The sequence below is a fragment of the Prinia subflava genome, chromosome 9 (assembly GCF_021018805.1).
Source record: "Prinia subflava isolate CZ2003 ecotype Zambia chromosome 9, Cam_Psub_1.2, whole genome shotgun sequence".
In the NCBI taxonomy this organism is placed as follows: Eukaryota; Metazoa; Chordata; class Aves; order Passeriformes; family Cisticolidae; genus Prinia; species Prinia subflava.
Window position 1 is genome coordinate 339533 of NC_086255.1, and position 23523 is coordinate 363055.

General features: G+C 46.6%; 1 protein-coding gene across 2 annotated transcripts in view; it reads right to left on the reverse strand.

The window, feature by feature from the left end:
• The window catches only part of INPP5A (inositol polyphosphate-5-phosphatase A), a 179718-nt gene that overhangs the window by 133944 nt on the left and 22251 nt on the right, over positions 1 to 23523 (reverse strand). For both annotated transcript variants that reach the window (XM_063405031.1, XM_063405032.1), the window contains exon 2: positions 7758 to 7799. In XM_063405031.1, coding sequence (XP_063261101.1) covers positions 7758 to 7799 — 42 coding nt within the window. The remainder of the gene's footprint in view (positions 1 to 7757; positions 7800 to 23523) is intronic.

Genomic DNA, 23523 nt, shown 5'->3' on the forward strand with positions numbered 1-23523 from the left:
GTCTTTCCTCACACCTCAAATCAAATACAGTGTTTATAAATTTGCTGCTGTATTGAACACACATTCAGTGGTACTCTGTCTTATGGGATTTTCTCTGCTTTTCTCTATTCAGAACTGCAAACCCACATCCAAAACTTTAGTACTGAGTGAGTCTCTATACCTTGTATTCCATGTCTTATTGTGAATTAATGACACAAGCTCCAGAAAACTTCCATTTTAAAAGAGAACAGTCCAAAACAATCAACAATATGCCAGTGCAAGCATACATGAAGAGAACTGTTAAAATCAAACCGGGCTTCACTCCTTTCTGGTGGGTGGCACGGGGTTGCCCCAGCCAGCAGAGGCCACGCTGTCCATGCAGGCACTGGGAGGAAGAGGGGGTGTTTGCCAGCAGTTCCTTGCAGCAGCACCCCAAACCAGCTGCTCTGCAGGGCTCGGTGCCCGCAGGCTGGGGCTGCTCTGCCCTCGGGGCCACAGCGTGTGCCCCGCTGGCACTGCGGCACAGCCACGAGCACTGCACAGCTCTAACCTCGGCACACACAGGGGAGAACAGCCGGAAAAAGGCACTGCTCTCCCTTGCTGCTGGTGCCCTGCAACTCTGAAAAGGCACAGACACCATAAACCTTTGCAGTCCTGCTTTTAATTATTTAAATCAACAGTGACTAGTATTACTGTTAAAAGGTCTTAAGGAATCATAGAATCACAGACTGGGTTAAGTTCAGAGGGACCTTAAAACTTTCTCATTACACCCCATTGGCAGGAAACTTTCCACTCGAGTAGGCTGCTCCAAGCCCTGTCCAAGCTGGCCTTGAACATTTCCAGGGATGGGACACCATAAAAGTTGTGGATGTTTCTTTTAAACAACAGTGGAGAGAAACTGCTATTTCATGTGGTGACAGAGTGCAAAGTCCTTCATTCCTGCCTACACAAATGATCTCATTAGACAACCAAGCTCAAAGACAGTGAATTAAAGATCAGCAAAATCTGAACTGCAGCAGCTTCCACTGAGCCAGAGGCAGTCAAAGGTCCTCTTTGAACTGGCACCTTCCTGTGACAGCAGCAGAGCTGCCCAGCTCGGGGACACAGCAGCAGGGACACGCCAGTGCCGGACCCTGCCCAAGGCTCCTCAGAGCATGTGCCCGTCGGGCACAGGACAGCAAGTGACAGCTGTCAGCACTGGTGGCAGCACGTCCCTCCCTCTTGAGGGCCCCTCCTGGAGCACTGTTCTCCGCCAGTGCCCGGCACAGCCCCTGCCCCAGGGCTCAGCACCAGCAGGAGAGGGCAGTGGGGCTCCGGCCGCAGAGCCCCGCGAGGGCACGCCTGGCACTGGTTTGTGCGTGCCAAAGCAGGGAGAACCCCGTGTACGGCTGTGCCCAGGTCACACAGGAACTGCAGCACTGCCAACCCACACCAGGCCACCCCTGCAGAAAGAAGGGAATGTCCTGCCGTGGGTTTCTGAGTCATTTCCAAGAGTCACTTCCTCTGTACCTCAGTTTCACGTTCATTGAAACATCTTGGCACTGACCTGCTTAATGAAACATTCTGAGGCGAGCTGCTGGCAGTGCTACTGAATAAAGGGAAAAAGTAAACATTCCCACTCAGGTGTTTGATGGTCACTGAGCACTTCCATTAGACCATTAATGCTGGTTTCTGCCAACAGGGACATCAGCAACTTGCTTTAAAGCATGCCGTCATTGGTAGGGATGGAGAATGAGCCAGAGCAGGACCCAATAGTAAGTTTTGTTTTGGGAGAAAAGGGAAAAGGACCGGGTGAAAGATTAGTTGTCTAAAAGCATACCTGAAATGCAAGAAATGATAATCAACTGAGACATGCTTTTCCTCTGAGATGTATTTCCTATCACAGATTTACAAACAACTAAGACACAGTTGCTGAGAAGGTGTCCCTGTACAGATGCTCCTTTCTTCCCAAGGCACGGCCCAAGGGACCACTGGCAGCAGGCTGCCATCAGAGTCCAGCAGCAGCAGATGACAGTCAAACACCAAGCTGACCTGGCTGGCTCACTTTGTTTGCTGTCTGGAGAGCAGCACTAAGCAAACACAGCCCGTGAGGCAGAACTGTAAAGCCAGCACAGCCACTGTCACTGGTTCAGGGCAGCACATGCAGCAGCACCGACTGCGGGCAGGAACGTGCTGAGCCTCGTGTCACTCATTTTAACTGTGTGGGTTTGCTTCAGGAAGAGCTCTTCTCACACAGCTAATGAAAATAGAAACTGATAAGACAAAAACATAATGAACTATTTCATGTAATATTTAGGCACAAACTATCTCACAGTCATGAACCATCAGTCACAGGGAGCCCTGAATGGGGAGTCCTGCAGTGAGACAACACTGGAGAACAATTTTACTGTGCTGAAGCAGCAACAGAAAACACTTCCAAGCTCTGAAGATGCAGAACATAGATTTTTTTTTTGTTTGCACACAAATCCTTGAGAACTTGAAACCACAGTGGGTATTACAAAAAAGAATTATGTAATTTTTAATGGGGAAACAGCATTAGCTTAATAGCAGTGAGGTCCTTGTGGCATTCCTTGCAGGTTAAACCACTAGAACATACCTGAATATTAGTTATGTCCTCTCATACAGTAAGTACCCTCCAACTAAAGCAAATTGGCTCTGCTTCATTACCTTTTACTAGTTTTCTACTCTTATGGAAGAACAAACAGTACATAATAATGAGTAATGAATACTTCAGAGCTTAAAACTCCCAGTTGCCAGAGGTTAAAGATCATCCATGAGACCATATAAAGAATGAATTTGCATCCACAGCAGCACAATGTATTTACAAAGTTGGACATTATTTTCAATTCTGGATATGCAAAAATAGCATAAAGGGAGCCACAATCAGGAGTTATTTTGGGGATGTGGGTAACTTAGATGCCCCAGCACAGCTGAGTATGAACACAGAACTGGTCAAAAGCACAAGCCTGACATCTCATTGCTGCAGGTGTTAGCCTGACAGGGGATGGGACCCAGGCAGGGCAGGGTGAGTCGGGCTGTGCTGGAACTGGGGCAGCAGCCAGGACAGGACACAGCCTCACGCTGTTGGCCAGGCCTCTCAGAGAGGGCAGTGTGGGCACAGGGGCAAGGGCACCAGTGTTAGACCTCAATCCAGGCAAAGCAGAAGAGGTGCTTGAGCCTTGATATCATGCAAATAGGATTGCTTAAAAAAATAGCAAAATTGGAGCTTTAGCTTCCTTGTGAGCTGTGAAATACAATGTAGCATGTGTGGTCCTAAAGCACTTCAAGTATTTTCAATTTCTCTAAGTCTGAAGAAGAGGCTCTTTCTGGGGACCAGGCACCCAGAACCCTGCAGCACTCAGCTGCACACAGCCAGCATCCCCCTACCCTTGTCACAGGCCATGGATTCAAACCAACAGCAAACAGCCCAAACAGCCCCTACCTGAGGAAAACACCCCCTGAAAAAGGGCTGAGACCTCTGCTTGGAAGGGCTGCAGAGTTTTTTTCACCCCCTCTAGTTAAAAAAGCAGCATTAAATTGACTAAAATAATTAAACAACCTTTGAGTGGCTGGGTGGGGTTTTGTTGTGTTTTGGGGTTTGGGATTTTTTGGTTTGGTTGGTTTGGGCCTTTTTTGTTTGTTTTTCTTCCTTCTCTCTGAAGGATAATACACCAAGTTCCCATGCAGCTATACCAAGATGACCTTTAACTATTAGGTAAACTTTTAACTTCTGTATTTCTACAAATAAAGGCTCAAAATACTCTCAAACACATCAGGCAACATGGGAAATTGCAGTAGGGGAAAAAACCCTCTGGCTTCAATTTTGCATCTAAAATGACCATGTGCCACAAATGTGACACAAAAAGATTGTTACTAAATCAGTGCAGATTTTCAGTAACTCCAGGTCCTGAACTCCTCCTGCCCCAAACATGAGGCCCAGTGCAGACGGAGGAACTGCAAGGGATGGGGAAGGAAGGAGTGAAAAGGAAAAAGAGTCCTAAGTAAAAAAATAAGTCACTGAAAGTCCTCTCCCTGTGCTCCTACACCCTTTGCTTGCAAACAGCTTCCATCATGTTCTTGGAGCTTGTTCCCCCATGTTTTTTCCTGTGCACTGACACACAGGCTCCAAAACAGGGCATGGGCACTTTGCACAAGTGAGACAAATTTCCCATGTATATATTCTGTAAATATTCTCATTTGCATGGCAGCTAGTTCACCAAACCATCCCACTGCTTCTTAAACACTAACATCTAGATCATCAATCATCCCATTTCTTGCTAAGAACCGAAGACTTCTCTGTCACACATTAAACACTCCAAAACACTCTTCTCAGGCTATTTCCACTCTCCCCCAACAATCCCTTTCCCTCTGTGTTTCCATTGTAGGTTCTTAGGGGTAGGAGAGTTTTTACTGGAAAGAGGACTACAGTCCAAATTCAACTTTTTCAGACCCAAGTTACCAGTATCAATCTGCAGTTAGGAGATGGGGCACAATCCCCAGCACCAGGACTTCACTGGATCCTGCCTCCCTGTAAGGTGGCTTTTCCCACTACTTGATGCAATTCCCAATTACCAGGGCCACAGAGTGACATACTTGCTCACAAACCTTTTTCCTTTTATTTTGATTCCAGCTGATTGTCTTCAACTGCAAATACAATTTTCTGCTTTGAACATTAGAAACCAGAGCCAACTCTGAAAACCCTGGGATCTGCAGCATCTTTCCCCCAGAGTGCTTGATTCTGTTCCAGGTAGGAGCACAGGTTTTGCTGCTGAAGTGGCACCCTGTGGCATGGAGGGTGACACAGAGCACAGGCAGGCACAGTCCCGAGCAGCCCCACTCCTGCAGCAGCCAGGCCGAGGGCAGGATGGCTGTGCCAGGGAGCTGGACGTGTTTCCTGCTGCTGCACCTTCCAGTCCTGCAGCATCCCCTCAGCAAGGCCCGGGACACCCTCCCAGAGCCACTCACTGCGTGACACCACTGACCATCCCAAACCCCACACGCACCTCCCCAGCTCAACAAGCCAAGCAGAGCACAGTGTGCTGTGCCAGAGCACACTGGCACCTGATGCTGCCACCCTGTGCCCACTGTCACACAGCACAGTGCCAGCGTGCTGCTCTCTGAGCCACGCCAGGAGCTGCTGCTAAAACCAGCTGGGAAAGGGTCTTTGAAATAATCTTTTTCCCGTTTGCATTTCTTGGAGAAACTGTTTCATTTTACCAGCATTAGATCTGCCACACTTTTCATGTCAATGATGTAGGATAGGATATTTGTAGATCAATGGGAGAAGTTTAAAAAATTTAACATATGATATTTGAATCTTATTTTAGCCCTCTGTATGCTACCATGTCCTCAGAAATGCAATACAGCATATAAGTTAATGGTAACACATAAGTGACTTGTATTCACCCATGACAGCAAATAAAATCCCTTATTTTGATTTACTGGAACTTATAAACAAGTCCACAAAATGCTCTTTAACCAATATGCTCTTTGACATCAGTTCAAAGACATTACGGGTTTAATTTCTAGAAACATTTTAAACTTGGAGAGGTAATGATGCTTCCTTTTCTGTGGAGAACATTTTGACTGCTTACACAAGGACCTCAGCCTCAGAAGTTATGCAAACTGCCCTGACACAACTGCATATGCAAATTGAATTCCTCAGAAGAATGGAAAAAACTGCCGTCTGCGGTTTATCTGGTTTCGAGTTTACAGAGAGGCACGAAGAGCCATTTTCCAGTGCTGCTGCTGCACCTCGCTGGCAGAGCTCTGCACAGAGCGAGTGCAGTTAAACACAGCGATCCCTCTGAGGCTGCACATTCACAGGGTCGCTCTGAAGCCAAGCCAGAATGCTGCCAAGAGACTTTTGGTACATGCATGTTTGTCTCTTCCCGCAGGAGCTTTTGGTCAAGTTTTGTTCCACTTCCTACTGCGCTGGAGAGTGTGGCGTGAGCAGCCAGCCCACTGCCAGGACCAGAGGGGAAGCAGGATAAGCCCAGCAGCTGCCATGGGCAGCACTGCTAACTTTGTCCTTTGTCTATTTTCCCTTTCTTTTTCTTTTTAAAAACACAGTTTTCAGATTGCAGGGACAGAGGGCAGAGGTATGGAGAGGGAGAGGGAACAGAGCAGGGGGCTTGGGTCTGCCTCAGCAATACCTTCCCTGCTCTGGACCCTGTACTAGACTGGCCTCATGGAGCATTAATGGATAATTTTATTCCTCTTTGGAATTGTGTACACACAATATTTACTGGGCCAAAGATAGATCACGTTCAGTCACGTGTCAGTGGTCTCTGCCCTAAGATACCAGCAGCTTGTTCTTTTCCCCTCCCCTTCCTGTTTTCCACAAACTATTCAGAAGCATTTCTGCAGTGCTCATCCCACTTTGGTAAACAGATGAACAAAGAAGGAGTCTCCTTGATAAAGATACGTAAATAAGTCATGTGATGATGAAAAACACGCAGCTATCTAAAAAAACCCCAACAAACCAAAAATAAAGAGATCTCTGTTTATTTGTATTTCCTGCATAGGAAGCTTTTCCTAAGCTGGGGAGGGTTGGAATCAAAACTAGCTGAGACGCTTGCGCAGTGCAAGCATCATGTACATACAGCAGTGATCAACCAAGATGGAAGAAGAAAAATAGAGATGAATCTGAAGTTGGCAGAAACTAAAGAATGTAAGAATGGTTACTGCACCTTGGATTTTTGCAAATCTCTTATATTTGCCAGTAAAAGTGAATTGCAGAATTTACATCAATGTAATAAAGGTCACAGGCTGCACCGGTAACCTGAGAATGTAAAGACTCATGGGATGCTTTCAATTACAAAAGTGAAAGATGAAATACTGCTAGTCATAATTTCTGCACATTCTTTCATTTCGAAATTTGAACAGCACAATTCTGTTGTTTGACTGTTTTACTGTAAGAGATGTAGGACTGGATAAAGGAACCTTGTGGTCCTTCAGCAGCAGGTGGCACTTTTCCACGGCCAGGTCAGGCAGGGCTTGGAACAACCTGCTCCAGAGAAAGGAGTCCCTGCCCGTGGCAGGATGTGATCTCCACGGTCTGTAAGGCCCCTTCAGGCCCTGCCAGTGCAAACCTTGGTGGGACTGCAGCCTCCCTCAGTTCTGCCTGCAGGGACAGCAGCTCTCATGCTGCTTCCCAGGGATGCCAGCTCCCAGCAGTGCTCACTTCCTGGTGCTTATGGCCATATTTCTGCACCAAGACTGCAAGTTAAGCAAGTCTCTACTACAATAACACAGTGTGTGAGAGGGGCTTTTATACTTTAGAAAACCCTCATACCCTCATAGGTTACAGCACATTTTACAACATGGGTTCAGTGTCAATATTTTCACATTACCAAATAAGAAAATTGTTAAGAAAGAGCAGACACAGGGCTGATTTATTGCAAACCAATGCCCCAAACTGTTATATTTCAATTTTGGGACTTCCCAACAGATTTTTTTTTTAAATACTCAAATATATAACTTACTGAATAGACTTAAAAGACCATTTCATGCCAAACTGAAGTCAATTTTATAAAACCTGAATCTATTTCTTAGGCAGAGAATTGTTAATGAGAACAAATTGTGTTTATAGGCTGAGTTTTTATGATTACTTAGAAATCCAGAAAGAGACATATTTTTCAAGGCTGTTTTTTGCTATAAAATAAAATCACTATAAAATAGTGATTTCACTTCACAAAGCAAAAGATCCCAATGTTACTAATTAGGTCAATAAACAAAGATGCACAGAACTCCATGAGAAAATAAACTTTAATTACCTGATAAAATTCCCGAAGCCAATTCTTCTGTAAATTTTCTGGCTGAAAAAAAAAGGCAAAAATTAATTAAGAGTAAGAGAAATCTGTTTTTACAACAATATTTTGATATTATTGCTTTCCTCAGTGTATTGAAGAAGGGAGGTTTTTTCACAATTAGAGCAAAAAGTACAAACACGAGGATGTTCCTCCACGATGCCACTGGACAGACCTGACCCCTTCATTCCTGAGTCCCCTCTGATTCTCACCAAAAAGGTGCATTTTGTATACAACTGCACAGCATTTGTACCCACGTTTATCAGCCAATGACACATTTGAACTATGTCCTGTTAGAAGGATGTATTCATCACCTGGGGATGAGAAATTTCACCAGCCTGCCCACACCCAGACACCGCCACCTGAGCTTCAAGTGACACAGTTATTCACACAAGCTGGTTCAGAGGAGTGACAGTGCTTTTGGGGATGTTCCAACCATCAGTGTCCTCCTGCCAGGGACAAACTGGGACAAGCATCTTCAGATTGCCCCAGCAGTTACGAAAACTGAAGCAGCAAAACCACAGTTAAGTGCAAGGTTCTGTCTTTTCATTAACAGATCCCAGCCTAGACATGATCACAGAGAGAGAGAAAATTGATTTGTTGAGCTTTATCTTCAACAACAAGACTTCTGGATAATTTTTGCATCCTAGTGGGGAATAACAATACACGTCAGACTTCCTTGCCACAGCGGTGGCAGAACATCCAGAATTGGTGGGAGACAGCAGAACATGTCAAACTGAAAACCAGAGAGACCTCATCCCTGGCAAACAGCTCTGACACCAGCTGCCCAGAGGCAAACACACAGGCATGAAACTTCTGCTTCTGCTCTGTTCTCCCTCAAGTGTGCTATTTTCAAATAGCTGGATACAACTTTGAAACAAAGACTGGAGCAGGAGAGGCAGCCCTGGAAGGTGCCCATTAAGTTCCTCTGTAAGCAGCTCCAAGAGGGAGGTGCTCAGGAGGTCTCTGGGGTGCCCCAGGACTCCTGTGCCGGGCCGGTGCGAGCCCCCAGCCGCTGGCTCGCCCTGGCCGTGTGCCCGCACAGGAAAGGGCCCTGCCGGCCCCACCTCCTCTGCCACCACCACATCCCCTCCTTCCACTTTTACCACTCTGTGGTACAATTCTGTAACCTAGCTCTCAGCCTCACACTCCTCTCCAGCCACCTCACATAAATGAAACAATTTGAAGTTTTGAAGGACTGGAGATAACAATCAAGTAGAAAGTTAATTTCTCTTCCTCTTATTTTTCTGTCTAAAAATAGGCACATTATATTTCATGTCTTCCACAGACTTTGGACTACTTCTTATCCTTTCTCTCCACACTCTGTCCTTCATTAAATTACCTCATTCTTTTTGTAACATAATGGGAATTAATCTTTTCCCTGTCGTCTTTGATGCTGAATTCTTTCACACCCATTCACTGATGAACCAATTTCTCCCGGGTCACTAATCCAAACCCCACTTTATCTGTTTCTTTCTGGCTGTCCTCACCTCCAGCTCTGCTCCAGCTCGTTGAATCTAGTCCCTCTCCCGTGCCCACAGGGCAGCTTCAGCTCATGCTCTTGGGGATCCACCAAAGAGCAAACAGGAGAAGCAAAAGAAAGCAAAATACTTACAGACATTAACACTTTGTTTGGAATATCTAGAACTATAGAGTGGTTTGGGTTGGAAGGGACCCTAAAGATCATCCAGTTCCATCCCCTGCCATGGGCAGGAAGACCTTCCACCAGACCTGGTTCCCTCATGTGCCTTGTCCAGCCTTGGGCACTGCCAGGGATCCAGGGGCAGCCACAGCCTCCCTGGACACCCTGTGCCAGGGCCTGCCCACCCTCCCAGGGAACAATTCCTGCCCAATATCCCATCTAACCCTGCCATTCCCCGTGTCCTGTCCCTCTGTGCCCTGTCCAAAGCCCGTCTCCAGCTCTCTTGCCACTGAAAGGAGCAGTAGGTCTCCCCAGCGCCTTGTCTGCCCCAGGTGTCTCTCCTCTCCTGCCACCCTCCCTTGCCCTTGCAGCTCAGGGCCCCAGGTCACTGTGCCCTGTGCCCACCCTCCTGCCCGGGAACACCGAGTCTGCTCAGCACGGATTCCTCACGGATTGCCTGCTTTAAGTGCAGGCTGCTCCTCAAACACAACCAAACTCTGCCATTCTCCGGGCTGAGCTCAGCAAATGCCCCTGTGCTGGAGGAGCATGGCTCTGCTTCCATCCTACCCTCCAGGCACACATTTTGACTCCACTGAGCCACAAATAGAAACCCCTCTCAAGAGAAACTCTTCCCCTCAAACAAGCAGAACTTCCAGACAGCAACACCACACGGGATCCACACTAAAAAAACAGGACATGCGTCCTGCATGCACTGCTCCCCTCAATTAAAAGCAGTTTTGACCTTTTCCTGGAACTCCAAATCCCACTAAAACTATCTCTTTTCATGATGAATTTCCACTTGAAGTCTATTTATGTCACACTGGTCACTGTAATGGTCAGGTTTACAAGAAAAACCAGTCAGCTTTTGAACACATGAACACCACATGAGCTGGTAATAGCCTGAAAACAAGCGGCTTTTCAAATTGAACATACAAGTAGACTCTCTTCTCCCCAGTATTTCTATTTCCTACAAAATTATACTCAACAGCCAACAGAAAAGCTTTAAGCCTGTTGCAAAAATATACTCAGATGGGAAAGGAGTCTTTTCAAAAAAATGAGAAAGAGAATATATATTTAGACAGGGTAAGGAGCCTTTCATTCAGAAGGAAAAAAGGAAAAGAACCAAATGAAGCTAAATTAACAGCCTGGAAAATTTCTTTTCAGCTTTCTTCAGAGAGAAATGGAAGAAAGCCAATGAATTATAGAAAGCAGGTTCTATTTTGTGAAGTTTATTTTTAGCAAAGAATAGGCTCATTTTTTAAGCTAAAAGGAAAAAAATATCTTGACTCGCTTTGTGAAAATCGAGCTCCAAAATGAATCACAGGACAACTGGCCACTTAGCCTGAACACACAAGGCAAAACCAACCAAATTTTTACATGCCTGACTGAAACAGCCCCAAGAGCCCCACGCGGGTTGAGGGATCACTGGAAGCCTGTCTGAGTTCCAAAAGTCTCAGTTCCAGAAGCCTCCTGGCATCCCACAGCACTACAGGGGCCCTGCTGCAGTCATAGACTCTTAGGGTGCAGTCCCAGGCAGGACCCAGACCCTTTTCATCTTAACCTTCAAGACACATGAAGAAAAATATGAAATACAGGTTGTTTTCCCTACCTTTACTATACTTGGTTTTCTACTTATTTAATGAAAATCAAAGCCTTTGATCAAGTTCTGTTCGACTAGCAACAGCCTTACTTAAAAACTTCTTTTGAGTCCATCAACATGACTGACCATCACAGTTGTTTCAACAGAATTATTTATATCATGACTTTTGATCAATATTTTAGATCTCTTATATTGTCTTTGCAAGTTTATTGGCATCCTTTAGCTATTTATATTCAAAGATGCACTGGATTTAATTTTTTTAAGTTTTCAAATAGACTTGTAAGCATTGCTCTTGCTATGCCCTCTTGAACTACACAGATGATTCTGGCAAAACCTCCACATCAGCTGGGTACTGTTAATGTGGTGATTTGTACTAACTTTACACTCTTAAATGACAAACATGATAATTTGTATGTTCTGTTCACATTATGAGTTCACAGCATTTCAAAGCCCATGTAGACAAACTAACGAGGGGCAACTGGAAAACTAGAATTATGAGTTTAAGAAAAAACATTGAAGGAAAAAGCGCAAATTCTTCAAAACCCAAACACTGTTTTTATTCCATGCATTTGCACAAACAACTTATAACACAACCGTGGTGTCACTTAGTTCAGCATTTCTGAAAGCCTACAGCTGTCCCAAGGAGCAGCAGAAGAGAAGAAAGGAGAGTGCCATCGAGGTGCTGTGACAGCCCAGTGACAGTCACCAGCATCACAGACAGGGACAGGCGAGAAGAAACCACACAGCCCAGTTAACGCAGAGTGAGAAACACACGCCTCTGTCACGGGCAGTTTAAGGCCAGTTTGCTCCCAGGCTCAGTAAGGCAGTGACTCGCGGGAAGAGAAAAGGAAAAAAAAGGCCAAGAGGCAACGAGGGGTAAAGCAGTGCCTGTGCCATGGGACAGAGGCTGCCCTGCAAGGCAGAAGCACGGCCAGTGTCACAGGCAAAACCTCTGCCCCTGCCAGGCCGGGGGACAATGCCCAGGGCAGGGGGACAGCACCGGGACAGCCCGGGGACAGGGACTGGGCACAGGGACGGGGCACGGGGACCGGGGCACAGGGACCGGGGCACAGGTCCCTACCCATGAGAGATTGGTAGAATGAAATTATCTTTAAGGTCCCTTCCAACCCAATCCATCTGTGATTCTACAAAATTCCAAACAAAGTATCAATGTCTGTCCCAAGTCCATTCTTTTCTTGGCTAATCCAGCGTCACAGAACAAAACAAAAATACTTCTCTCAGCACTAATGGAGCTCAGCTTTCAATTATAACATTCTCACAGAACAGCTAACTGAAAACACACATTTTTGTAGAGTTTACATAACAGATAATTTTCTTAAGCATTACATTAGATTATACTGCGATGGAGCAACAAAAGCTCCAGATTTTCAGAATTGCTGGTGTAGAAAATAATTCAGTAGATCTGATGGTAAAGTGACTAGGCTTACACAGGTCTAACATACATACAGACACAGCCTTAAAACATGAAGTTGAACTGTGTTGAACTATGCAGGGCCAGGGCACAGCCTCTACAGGCTGACTGCTCTCCAGTCCACACACAGGGTAAACCCAGACAGGCACAAACACAGGGCAGTAACTACTGCTGGATAATGATTTACAAGTAACTGTAAACACTGGAATAAGAGAAGTCCAGAATCTTGAATCTCCTGACCCCAGGGAACTGCCCATGTACTTCAAATTTGACTTGTAATACCGACATCTTACTGAAAGCTTAAAAGCTCCTGGATATTTGAATAATCAACATGTTAAGAGCATTAAAGAGAGTTAATCCAACACCACACAACTCTAATTGTTAGCAAATAGCAAGATTAACCACATTAATACACTCAAGTTTTCCCTTGCTTTGTATCCTGATTTTGGAATGAGACAGGGAAAAGTGAAAGAGTTTAAATCAAATTAATCTGCTTTTGCACATGGATAGATAAAATAGATCTCTGGCAAAATTCACACTCACAACCACCACCATACTCTGTCCTGTGCATTTGTAGGGTTTATTTCTGTATTTGTTTGAAGTGAAATCTTTAAAACTCCCCCAGGTTGAACAGGGCAATATCTACAACTGTTCTTTTCAATCTGCATGGTACAGAAACATGCACAAGGGGAGCAGCGCCATCCAGACTCACATCTCCCAGGAACTACAGGCCAGTGATCCAAACAGTTCTTCCTGTGGGCTTGAAAACATCCCACAGGTTTTATTGATCCAGTGGTCTGTGTTGGATGCAGGCCTTTTCACAGCCATGCTGTGCTGGCATGTGAAGCAGAACACCCCCAGTGCCTCCTCCAGAGTGGGGAGAGCCCCACGGGTCATCGCTGCAGCCGGACACTCCTCCAGCTCTGGGCACCTGAGCCCAGCAGGCCAGCGAGTAACTGCACAGCAGGAGGCAGGTATAAAAAACTGCCTTACATCAATAAGGTACAGTGTGCTCTGTGGAAAAATAAAAATAATAATGTAATTTCATCTAAGTGCTCATGTTTGCAGACAGTAACTTCTGTGACCTAAAGCTCAAGAGCTAAAGGTCATGAGCTGCATGCCCTGCTGTGCAGCAGTGTCTATCAATTTGTCTGAATAACAAATGCTCTTTCCTCAAGAAGATATACCCTTATTTATGAGCCAAATGCCATGTGATGGGGCACTGCTCTGCTGGGGATGAAAGTCCTAGCCTTTCCCAGAATCTCTGCAGAATCAGTCCCAGGAGGAATAGGCCAGCAGAGTGTGAGCTGTCAGTGAGGCAGCTCCAACACACCCTATACTCCATTAGAAAAAAAGAGCCTTCACACCAAAATACCACAGTCCCAAGACAGATGTGAATTTACCACCAAGGGAATCCCAGGGGAGCTCAACACACTAATAAATACACAGTGATCTAACAGAAGTATTTGATAGCAGAGGAGACAATGACAGTTGTTTACATCCTATTTCAGAAATAAAGGGCTAAGGCAGATACTTGGAAATTAATTTCAATTTGATCTAGAGAGGTTTTCATGATTGGTAGGGGGGTTTTTTCTCCTCCTTGCTGCTATGCAAATTCCTGTAATAAATACATCTTTTGACCAATGGCCCAATAGTCCACAAAGCTTATTTTCAGTTTTATTCAGAGCTGCTACATGGAAACACCAACCCTGTTTTGATGATGCTGAGGGTGAGCCCAGCAGAGGTGGCTAAAACTGACCGTGTTCTCCTATGGGATAACACCCTCTACCAGCAAGGCTTCCACAAACACACGGCAAAATGCTCAGCTGAGAGAAAGCATCTCATTTTGGGAAGGAGCTCTGGAATCATCAGGAGTGACCTGGGGTCCACAGGCACAGGCTCCAGTGGGAGCTCAAAGCCCCAAACCCCCCCATCAGAGGTCTATGGGTCACACACGGCACCAGTGCCCAACAGCATCCAGCAAGAACGATGGGCCAAGGGCTCTGTGGCACAGAGCTCCTGATGCTGAGCCCCAGGGAACACCCCTGGCCATGCTGGGGCTGCCAAGGGCTCTGTGGCACAGAGCTCCTGATGCTGAGCCACAGGGAACACCCCTGGCCATGCTGGGGCTGCCAAGGGCTCTGTGGCACAGAGCTCCCTGTGTGAGCCCCAGGGTATAGACCTGGCCATGCTGGGGCTGCCAAGGGCTCCATGGCACAGAGCTCCTGGTGTGAGCCACAGGGAACATCCCTGGCCATGCTGGGGCTGCCAAGGGCTCCATGGCACAGAGCTCCTGATGCTGAGCCCCAGGGAACACCCCTGGCCATGCTGGGGCTGCCAAGGGCTCCATGGCACAGAGCTCCTGATGCTGAGCCCCAGGGAACACCCCTGGCCATGCTGGGGCTGCCAAGGGCTCCGTGGCACAGAGCTCCTGGTGTGAGCCCCAGGGAACACCCCTGGCCATGCTGGGACTGCCAAGGGCTCCGTGGCACAGAGCTCCTGGTGTGAGCCCCAGGGAACACCCCTGGCCATGCTGGCTCAGGAGGCAGCTGAGTGCTGGGCACTGCCTGCTGTTTCACACTGCATTACTCCTTACAGAGGGGAAGGGGGTCCCTGCCAAATGCTGCCCATCAGGAACTGGTGGCACACAGTTCTGGGTAGCTGAGGGAGGGCTGGTACAGCAGCCAGGACTCAAGGCATCACAGGGTGGTCCCAGCTTGCTCAGCTTAGCTGAAGGGACCTGAAGACTCTTCTCCTGACAGGTGACACTGAAGCAACCTCCTCCACTGCAGTGTCACAGCCAGGTATCCTTGAGCAAAAGCAAAGGTTTGGGGTTTGCTTTACAGGAAGGATGGGGGGGAAACCAGCCACCAACAAACCAACTGAACACAGGAAGCCTCAGTTGTCCCCTATATATTACTGCTGACATCTTGGTTATTTGGGAGCCAGTACATTTCCCTCCTACACCCTTGGGATAGCGCAGAACAAGGTTTAGGTGCTACAATTGCACTTCACATGCAGTTGCTATAAGAGCAAAAAGTTATGAAGAAAATATCTAGATGATTCTTTATAGTAAAAATAAATCATAAAAGGAGAAATAGGAATCTTCAAAACCATGGACAATTCTGAAGAAACAATTTAGAGAAACAAAGTCCTTAAAGGAAAACATTTTTGCTCAATTAATAAAACATTGCCAATGCAGATTCAAGGAAGCCAAAGCACCAGAACTGATATTTAAACTGGAAATAACCATCCTCAGTATTTCCTTAAGTTTCCACAAAAGGCCATCAAACATCTGGCAGAGAGGCAAGCTTAGAAAGAAATAAATTGGCGGAGATGTGTGCAGCCCTCTGAAAGTGTTTCATCCAGCCAGCTTCAGCAGAAGCAAAATCTCAAATGAAATACACAGATACTTTATTACTGCTTTCAAAACAGATGTACATTTAAATCTGGCATTTATATTCATTTGAAAATCTAAATAACAAGCAATACTGAAACGGTGATTTTAGATGTCTGTAATGCTGATACCTCCACATATTTATTTGAGTATATAAATCTTAGGGATTGTGTTTGGGCCCCAGTTACAGAAAAGAGGCTGTTGTTATACTAATCCATTCACAGTTATAAGGTCCTTGGGCTTCTATACATAAAAATTGGATGTACAGCCAGTGTTTCTGATTTCAGGCAGAACACACCTTACAGGAATACACCAGGGCTCAATCCTCTTGTTACAGTAGCAAAACAAGAAAAAATCCCAAACACAGTATGTTTGGAAAGAGAATGTTTTCCTGTTCTCCCACCCCTCAGACAAAAATGCATTATATAATATAAAATGGAATTTTAGCAGCTTTCATGAAAGAAGAAAATAAAGAGTAAACACATGGGATGAAACAAAAAACACATTCCCAACTGATTTGTGCAAAATTACATCAATTCATACGATATTACCACACTGTCAAAAAAGCGGCACTGATGGCAGCTCTGGAATTCCAGAAACCCTTCCTGCACTGAGCATGGGCAGCAGCTCAGCATTCCTGTGAGGGACACCTGTCCAATGCTGCCCAGGAGCAGGGTAGGCAGCACCCCTGAAAGCAACCTTCTGCCTCACCTTGGAAAGAGACAGCTACAAAAAGCAGTTCTCAATCCCCAGCCCCTCTAGTTAATGGGCTACGTGCACAGAGCTTCCCTCACCGTGGGGGAGAGGCAGAAGCAAAACTCACTGCTGTCACCGAGCAATCCTTCTTTTCCCACTTCTTTCCTGAATTCCAGCTCCCCCAGAAGCTGAAGCAGAGGAAGGCCCCGGCTGTGGTGCAGGCAGGGTGTGATTGATGCCCACTGGTGCTGCCCCCCTGCCTGACGTGCCCGGTCCGTGCCCCGCCGGGCAGGAGCAGCTCCTGGCCAGGCCCCGCTGCAGCAGCAGCCAGCCCTGGGTGAGCTCTGGGGGCTGCCAACACAGCAGCCAACAGGCTCGGTAACACCTGCACAGGGCTCCACTGGCCTGAACTGGACAGGCTGGGGGGTCTCTGCCCACCCTGCAGGCTCTCAGGGGTGTGTCCAGGGACTGCAGCATCCCTGAGGATGCAGACCTGCAGCCCCCTGCTCAGACTCTTCTCTACCCCTCCCTGTACCCAGGCAAAAAAAAAAAAAAAATCGTTCCTGTGCATATAAACTCTTCAGGGTTTCACTTTGCCTTTTTTGCCATTAACTTCAAAGTAAAAGTCAACTCTCCTGTGGGTGCGTTTTCCACAGGAAATCCTGCCCCTAGTTCACTCTTATCCTTAAAGAGAACCATTTCCTTTGGCTTGAAAGCAAACTGCCTGTAGCCCTGTGCCACAGTGAATACTGTTTAACACTAAATATAGACTCTGAAGGAAGGAAACATCAGGCAGACAACGGCAGCAAGGAGTGTCAGCATGCAGTGCTGGATGAACATACCCTGCTAATACAAAACCTGCAGAATAACCAACAGTGAGATCACAGCTTCTCTTGAGTTTGAGGGGAAAAAAATCCACTGCTGCTGAAAATAAATTATAAAAATACCTAAAGCAACAAAAGCACGCACAGCTCAGGAAGACACCCTGCCAGCACTCCAGCCTCATGGGATCCTGACTGGTCCTCCTCATGTTAATGGTTACATCCACTTGAGCATTTTATGTTTTTAAGCATGTGAACTTTGCTCACCTCTGAAAGCCTATAGGTGGTTTTACTTTGGGAGGTGTCCCACACTGCACAGAACCCAGCATACACTACCTGGTGTCCCCTTCTCTACTGATCACCCCACGTCCCAGCCCCACAGCTCCTCAGCCCAGCCACTCTCAGCTTTTCCTGGGAAAGTGCAACCCCAAACACAACCTCAGGAGTTTGTGTGCCCAACCCCATGTGAGAACCAGTGACACAAACAGCGGCATCTAATTCCAGTTCTGTCTTCAAACCCTCGTGCTGTTCCCACGACACAAGGCACCAGTGAGCAGCAGCGTAACCCAAACTGGGAGCTGCTGCACCCATTTATTTCCACTCAAACAACTGGCTGGGAAAGGAGGATGCTGGAGCTTGCCAGTGCACCAGCTCCCACACTGGGACTTCCCAGTGGGTACCAAGTCCGGGCCATGCTCTGGCTCCCACTGCCTCTGGCAGCAGTGACCTCCCCTCCTGCACAAACTCCTTCCAGACTGGCCCCACAGACAACTTCTGACCTGTTCTTCCAGACCTGTTCCACTCAGCAGGACAGTACATTCCACAAGGACCATTTTCTCCCAGCATCACTGTGGATGTGACAGCCCAGAAGTGCTGGGACCACCCCCAGAGGGGAGCACCAAAGCTCTCATGGCTCTCAGGGCACACACAGTCCCAGCTCCACCTGAAAAAAGGTTTACTTGTAATATGCATTTACAGTTGTGAACAGATGAATCGATTAATGAAGTTACTGTCAAACCAGTGTGACCAGTGGTTGGTGATGCAAAAGGTATTTAATATCTAAACCCTCCTGGCTGCAAAGGGGCTGCTGAAAACCAAAGTGGTAGTTGTTACCACAACTCTTTTGCATAGAGAAAAGCTGTCACTGAAAGCTTTGGAAGAGCTGCTGGGCTTCCATCACTTCCCATCTGCATTTCCTGCACAATTTTCCAGGCTTTAGGCAAGAGGCTTTTTGTTTGAAACTAGCTGAAAACAAGAACAGATATTAACAAAGGGTAAAAGTAAAGTCAAAGGGTAAAGCAGGGCAGTGAGCTGGACAAACGAGAAGAAATTGCAGAAGAGCCATACATAATGGCAGAAATGTGAAGCACCACCGTGGTTGGGACAACAAAGCTTCAGTACTCAGGCAGAGGGTGAGCCAGTTTTGCCACCCAGCTGAGTGCCCCAGGGCACCTTTCCTGCAAGGCTCCTGTGATCTGCTCCTCATCTGATCACACCCTCCATCCCCCCCCAGCATGACTCGAGTTCTCATGTTGCATTTCACAGGTAAATACTTGGCAGTTTCGTTCCTGTTTGCATCTTCCATCGGAGCTTTCACTCCACCACACTGCCCCAGCTGCCCGGGGCCCTGTGACATCCCGAATTACAGCAAGGAGGGTGCCAGCCCCACACCGGTGTGCCAGGCACTACACCCAGCACAGGCACTGAAGCCTAGGCCCCAAGTAATTCTTTAACTATAAACACATACATGTATCTTTTATATATGCAAATATACGTTAAAATTATATTAACTGTGAAGAATGTAAGGGTACAGGGAGCTCAGCAGGCTAGAAGCAAGCACAGGAGGCTGTTGTTCGAACACACAGGCTCTTCAACTCCTCAAGCTTTAAGTGTCCCCCTGAAAGTTTTGTAGATTTCCACAAGGCTTTGTCCTGCAATAGAGCAAAAACATCTCCTGGCAAATCCAGTGTGAGAGCAATCACGACAGGAAGCTTTGGCCAAAAACAAATAAACAAACCAAGCAAACCAGAAGTCAGTTTCCCACTATTGACACAAAATGTCTTGGCAAGGCTGAGCAAGCCACGGCGTTTTGCATGAAGTTAGGCAGTTTATCCTCAAATAATGGAACGTGGACCAAGGGAGACATGACAAGGAGCAAAGGACCTGTCAGTCTGGCAGGCCAGACACAGATGCAACACAGAAGGTGGGGAAAGGCTTTAGCAGTAATCAGGTGCAAAGCACCAACCCCTGCAAGTCAGGCAGCAGGACTGACCACCACCTGGGCAGAGGATCAGCAAGGTCATGACTCAGCCTGAACTTGAGGAACCAGAAAATATTGTCTGCCCTGGCGTTGGTAGAACCACTCCTGTGGGACTCCTGAAGGGATTCTTAAGCTCAGGGGAAGTTGCTACTGGCAGAAAGCTCCACAGATTAAAAGAGCAGAACAAATGTGAAAAGACTTAGCAATATACAAAAATACAAGTAAAGGAACAACAACAACAACAAAATATACACGCAAAACACCTGGAATTGTTTTCCCCTTCAACTCATTAAATAGTACTTTGCTCTTGTACACCCATCTACAAAATTATTCACAAGAGACTTCCAGTTTAGAAGTTACATCTCCGGAATGTTTTCCTCATTGTAACCATGTCTTGCTCTGATAAGAGACAAGACTGCAGCAAGAGAGCTGATGAATACACTTCTCCCCAGAACTACTGAACTCTTCCCAACCTACTGTACATACACAGTAGGTCACACTGGACCTGAATAAGCACATGCTTGAAAATTAAAATCCAAGTCAAGCACTGCAAGACCACGTACTCTGGAACCTGCTTATCAGCAGGAAAAGTGTTTCACAGAAAAGCACTCCCTTTGTTACACAACATTCACCATCCACTGCTGCTGCTGAGACAGACTTTGGCAGGAAGAGGGACGACATTCTCAGTTGAAAAACTCACTTTCCATCTCCGCACCCCCCCTATAATAAGAACTAAGGGTGAGTCTGCCACAAGGATGGGCCCTGGGAAGGGAGGTGACTCCACACTGGTGGGCAGCTTGCACTCCCCTGGAACTTTCTGCAGCTGCTGTGATCCCACTGCTGCTGCTAAGGGGCCAGACAACTCTATTCTATGTACGAGAAATTTTAAAAGCCAAGCACAAAATCCCATTTCCACAAACATGTTGTGGACACATTTACTCAACCAGGCTTGATCCAACACTAAAAGCAAATGTGTGGCATCATGAAGTACCAGTGGAAACCCCCTCAATAACTAGCCAGCAGTAACACTACTGCAGCCAAAATTCATTCTGTGTCCGTGGCTCCAGAAACTCAAAGCCACTATGGAAAATATTGTATATTTAAACCTAACTATTCAGAGATATCCTGTTTGCAGTGAGGTAACACCTCTATTTTTCTCTGTCACAAGGAAGTGCACTTCACCTAGTATCAACATTCCTCATGGTGCTGGAAGGGCTCTTTTCCTGTTTAGGAAAATGGACTTCAGCCTTCAATTAAACTGAGAAAAAGTAAGAACAACTTTATTGACTTTTTCCCCATGATTTTTTTTTTCATATTTTGAAAAATCCCAAATGAATTGTGAGTTACGCTAGGGAAAGACACCTTGAGTTTCCTCTGATCACCTGAAAGAGGTGAAACTGCAATGGACTCATCACTGGCTACCATGGCACGAGGATGCATCGCAGGACACTGCTGCAGATCCGGGCACATACTCACAGGGACAGCTGTACGTGTTTTCACATGCTTCTCTAGGAAAGCTCTGGAAGCATATATTTATGCTGAAATGTGTTAATTTTATTTAAAAAGTGAGGGTAAAACTGTCCTTAAATTCAGGATTGAGAATTACGATTATCAACACAATTGCCATTCCCTTGGGCTAGAAAGTGTCCCACAGTCCGGAGCTGCTGCCTCCCAGCAGGGAGAGCCTACGGGCAGCATGAGGAGGGAGAAGGGAGGCTGCGGCTCAGGAACCACCACCCTCGAGCATCAGACTCTCTATAGTGCTTTTTTTGTCTGCCACACTTTTCTACATTGACAAACTGTTCTCCACTTTGTGGCACCAACACAATCTAGAGCCCATTCCACAGGAAAAGAGTTATGGAAGCTGTCAAAACCTACAGCAAATAATTCACCATCACAATTATTTAGTTTAAACAATAGCAACTGTTTCCATCCTTGAAACGGATTTCATTCTTCAGAGCAGCTCAGCACTAAGAACTTTGTCTCTCACCAATTCCAGCCCTCCTGGAAGAGCACAGCCACTGACATTTGCCAACACACCACCCCAGCAGCCCCACCGCGGGTCAGAGTCCCACCACGGAGCAGAGCCTGGCCACCCCCCAAAGCCCCTCTGACACACACGAGGCACAAGGAGGAGTTTTAACAGATGGCCGGAATGCTGACTTAAATTTCAGATCCACATGAGAAATGGAATTTCCTTCCTCAAAAAATAAAGACCTGTACTTGACTGCTAGAATAATTTCTTTATTCATAAAGCAAAGTACTAGTGAGGGCATTTCACTTGGTATTTTAAGAAAACAACGGAGTAAGTGGAAATTCTCTTCCTGCCCTGTGCTTATAGCCTTCTTACATGCACAACTGGATTTTGTTTCCCTCTTAAGTTTTCACACAGACATTTTCCATAGTAACACAAAATTTACTCAACTGCAGTTACACGTTAATAAAAATAAGTCGAATTATTTATTAATGCACTCTTAGTTAGTATCTGGTATATACAGGCTGTCATATACCTGTTTTACATTTCTATTTGAAACTAAAAAGGTTTGATACACTGGGATTAGCTACATCCATCCCCGTACATTGTCCTGCTTCAGAAGTCTCCAGTCACATCAAAACAGAAGCTTCAAACTTTCTCCCAAATTCCACAGCAAAGCATCAAGTTTTTTATACTTCTTTTTCTGGGGCTCAGGAGCTCGGTTTTCCACCTGAGCTGCCAGCACAGGTGTCCTCGTGTGACAAGTACACAATGAGGGTGCTGACACTGGAGCTCGGTGTCAGCTCACCTGCTTTGCACTTAGTCTATTTTGAGAACAGACAACTCAAAGTGACAGGGCACAGCTTAATACATGCAAAACAGAGCTGTTTTTGTTTTCAACCATAACTGGCCTGTCAGAGATCCTTAAAGGCACACCAAATATCAGAACCACGTTAAAACTCCAGATTTTTCCTCCTGTTCTCCATTTTCCAGTCTTTATTTAACAAGAGGATATTAGCCATGGTGATGATTTCACAGTTCATACAGATTAGAGTGCAAAACACAGTAAATGATGCTGTGACCCCTCCTGAGGGCTCAGCAGGGCTCTGGGGGCTGCAGCCCTCCTTGGGTTTGAGTCTCCTCATCTGACTGATGCCTGAAGCTGCCACGTGCTGCTTCAGAGCCAACAGCCACAGCCCCCAGCCAGAAATTAGGGCATGTGACAAGGAACCTCAGCAGACCCAGAGGAACAAGGACATGGTGCTGGAGCAAGGCACTTCCCCAGGGAGCAGTAACTTGGTTATTTGCAGCCTCTTCCTTACAGCAGTCTGCCAGCAGCCTGAGGGGCCAGCCTGCACCCCACAACACGGCTGGCCCTGGTCTCTTCTGGGGCGCTGCTGTCCCTGTCTCACAGCCAGGGCAGGGTTGGAGGGGTTCCTGTTTCAGTGGGACAGCACAGCTCTGACTGGCATATTTACACACACCCTTCTGTGCAGCTTTACAGTCAGGAGGCATTCAGGATGAAAACAGACTCACAGCCAAATCCCAGCTGGGGTTCCCTGAGCATCCATCGCACTGGGCTTCTCCTGGCACCATCCCACACAGATGGGCTGTCAATGAAATGACCCAGATTATACATGCTCAGCTTGGTTCTCCACTTCAGCTGTGACTTTTAAGCTGTAATTATATTTACAACCCAATAACAGGAGTGTATATGGGCAGATTCTCAAATCCCAGAGCCATAGCACACACATAAAATATACCAGGAGCACTCAGACTGTTGGAAATGGTGCTCAGGGCAGCCACGGGATCTAACCACGCTGGATTCCAGCTCCAGGCTGCAAATCCACTGACCCCAGAGGAACACTGTGCCTATAGACACGGCGTGGGTGTACACCTGGAGATCCATC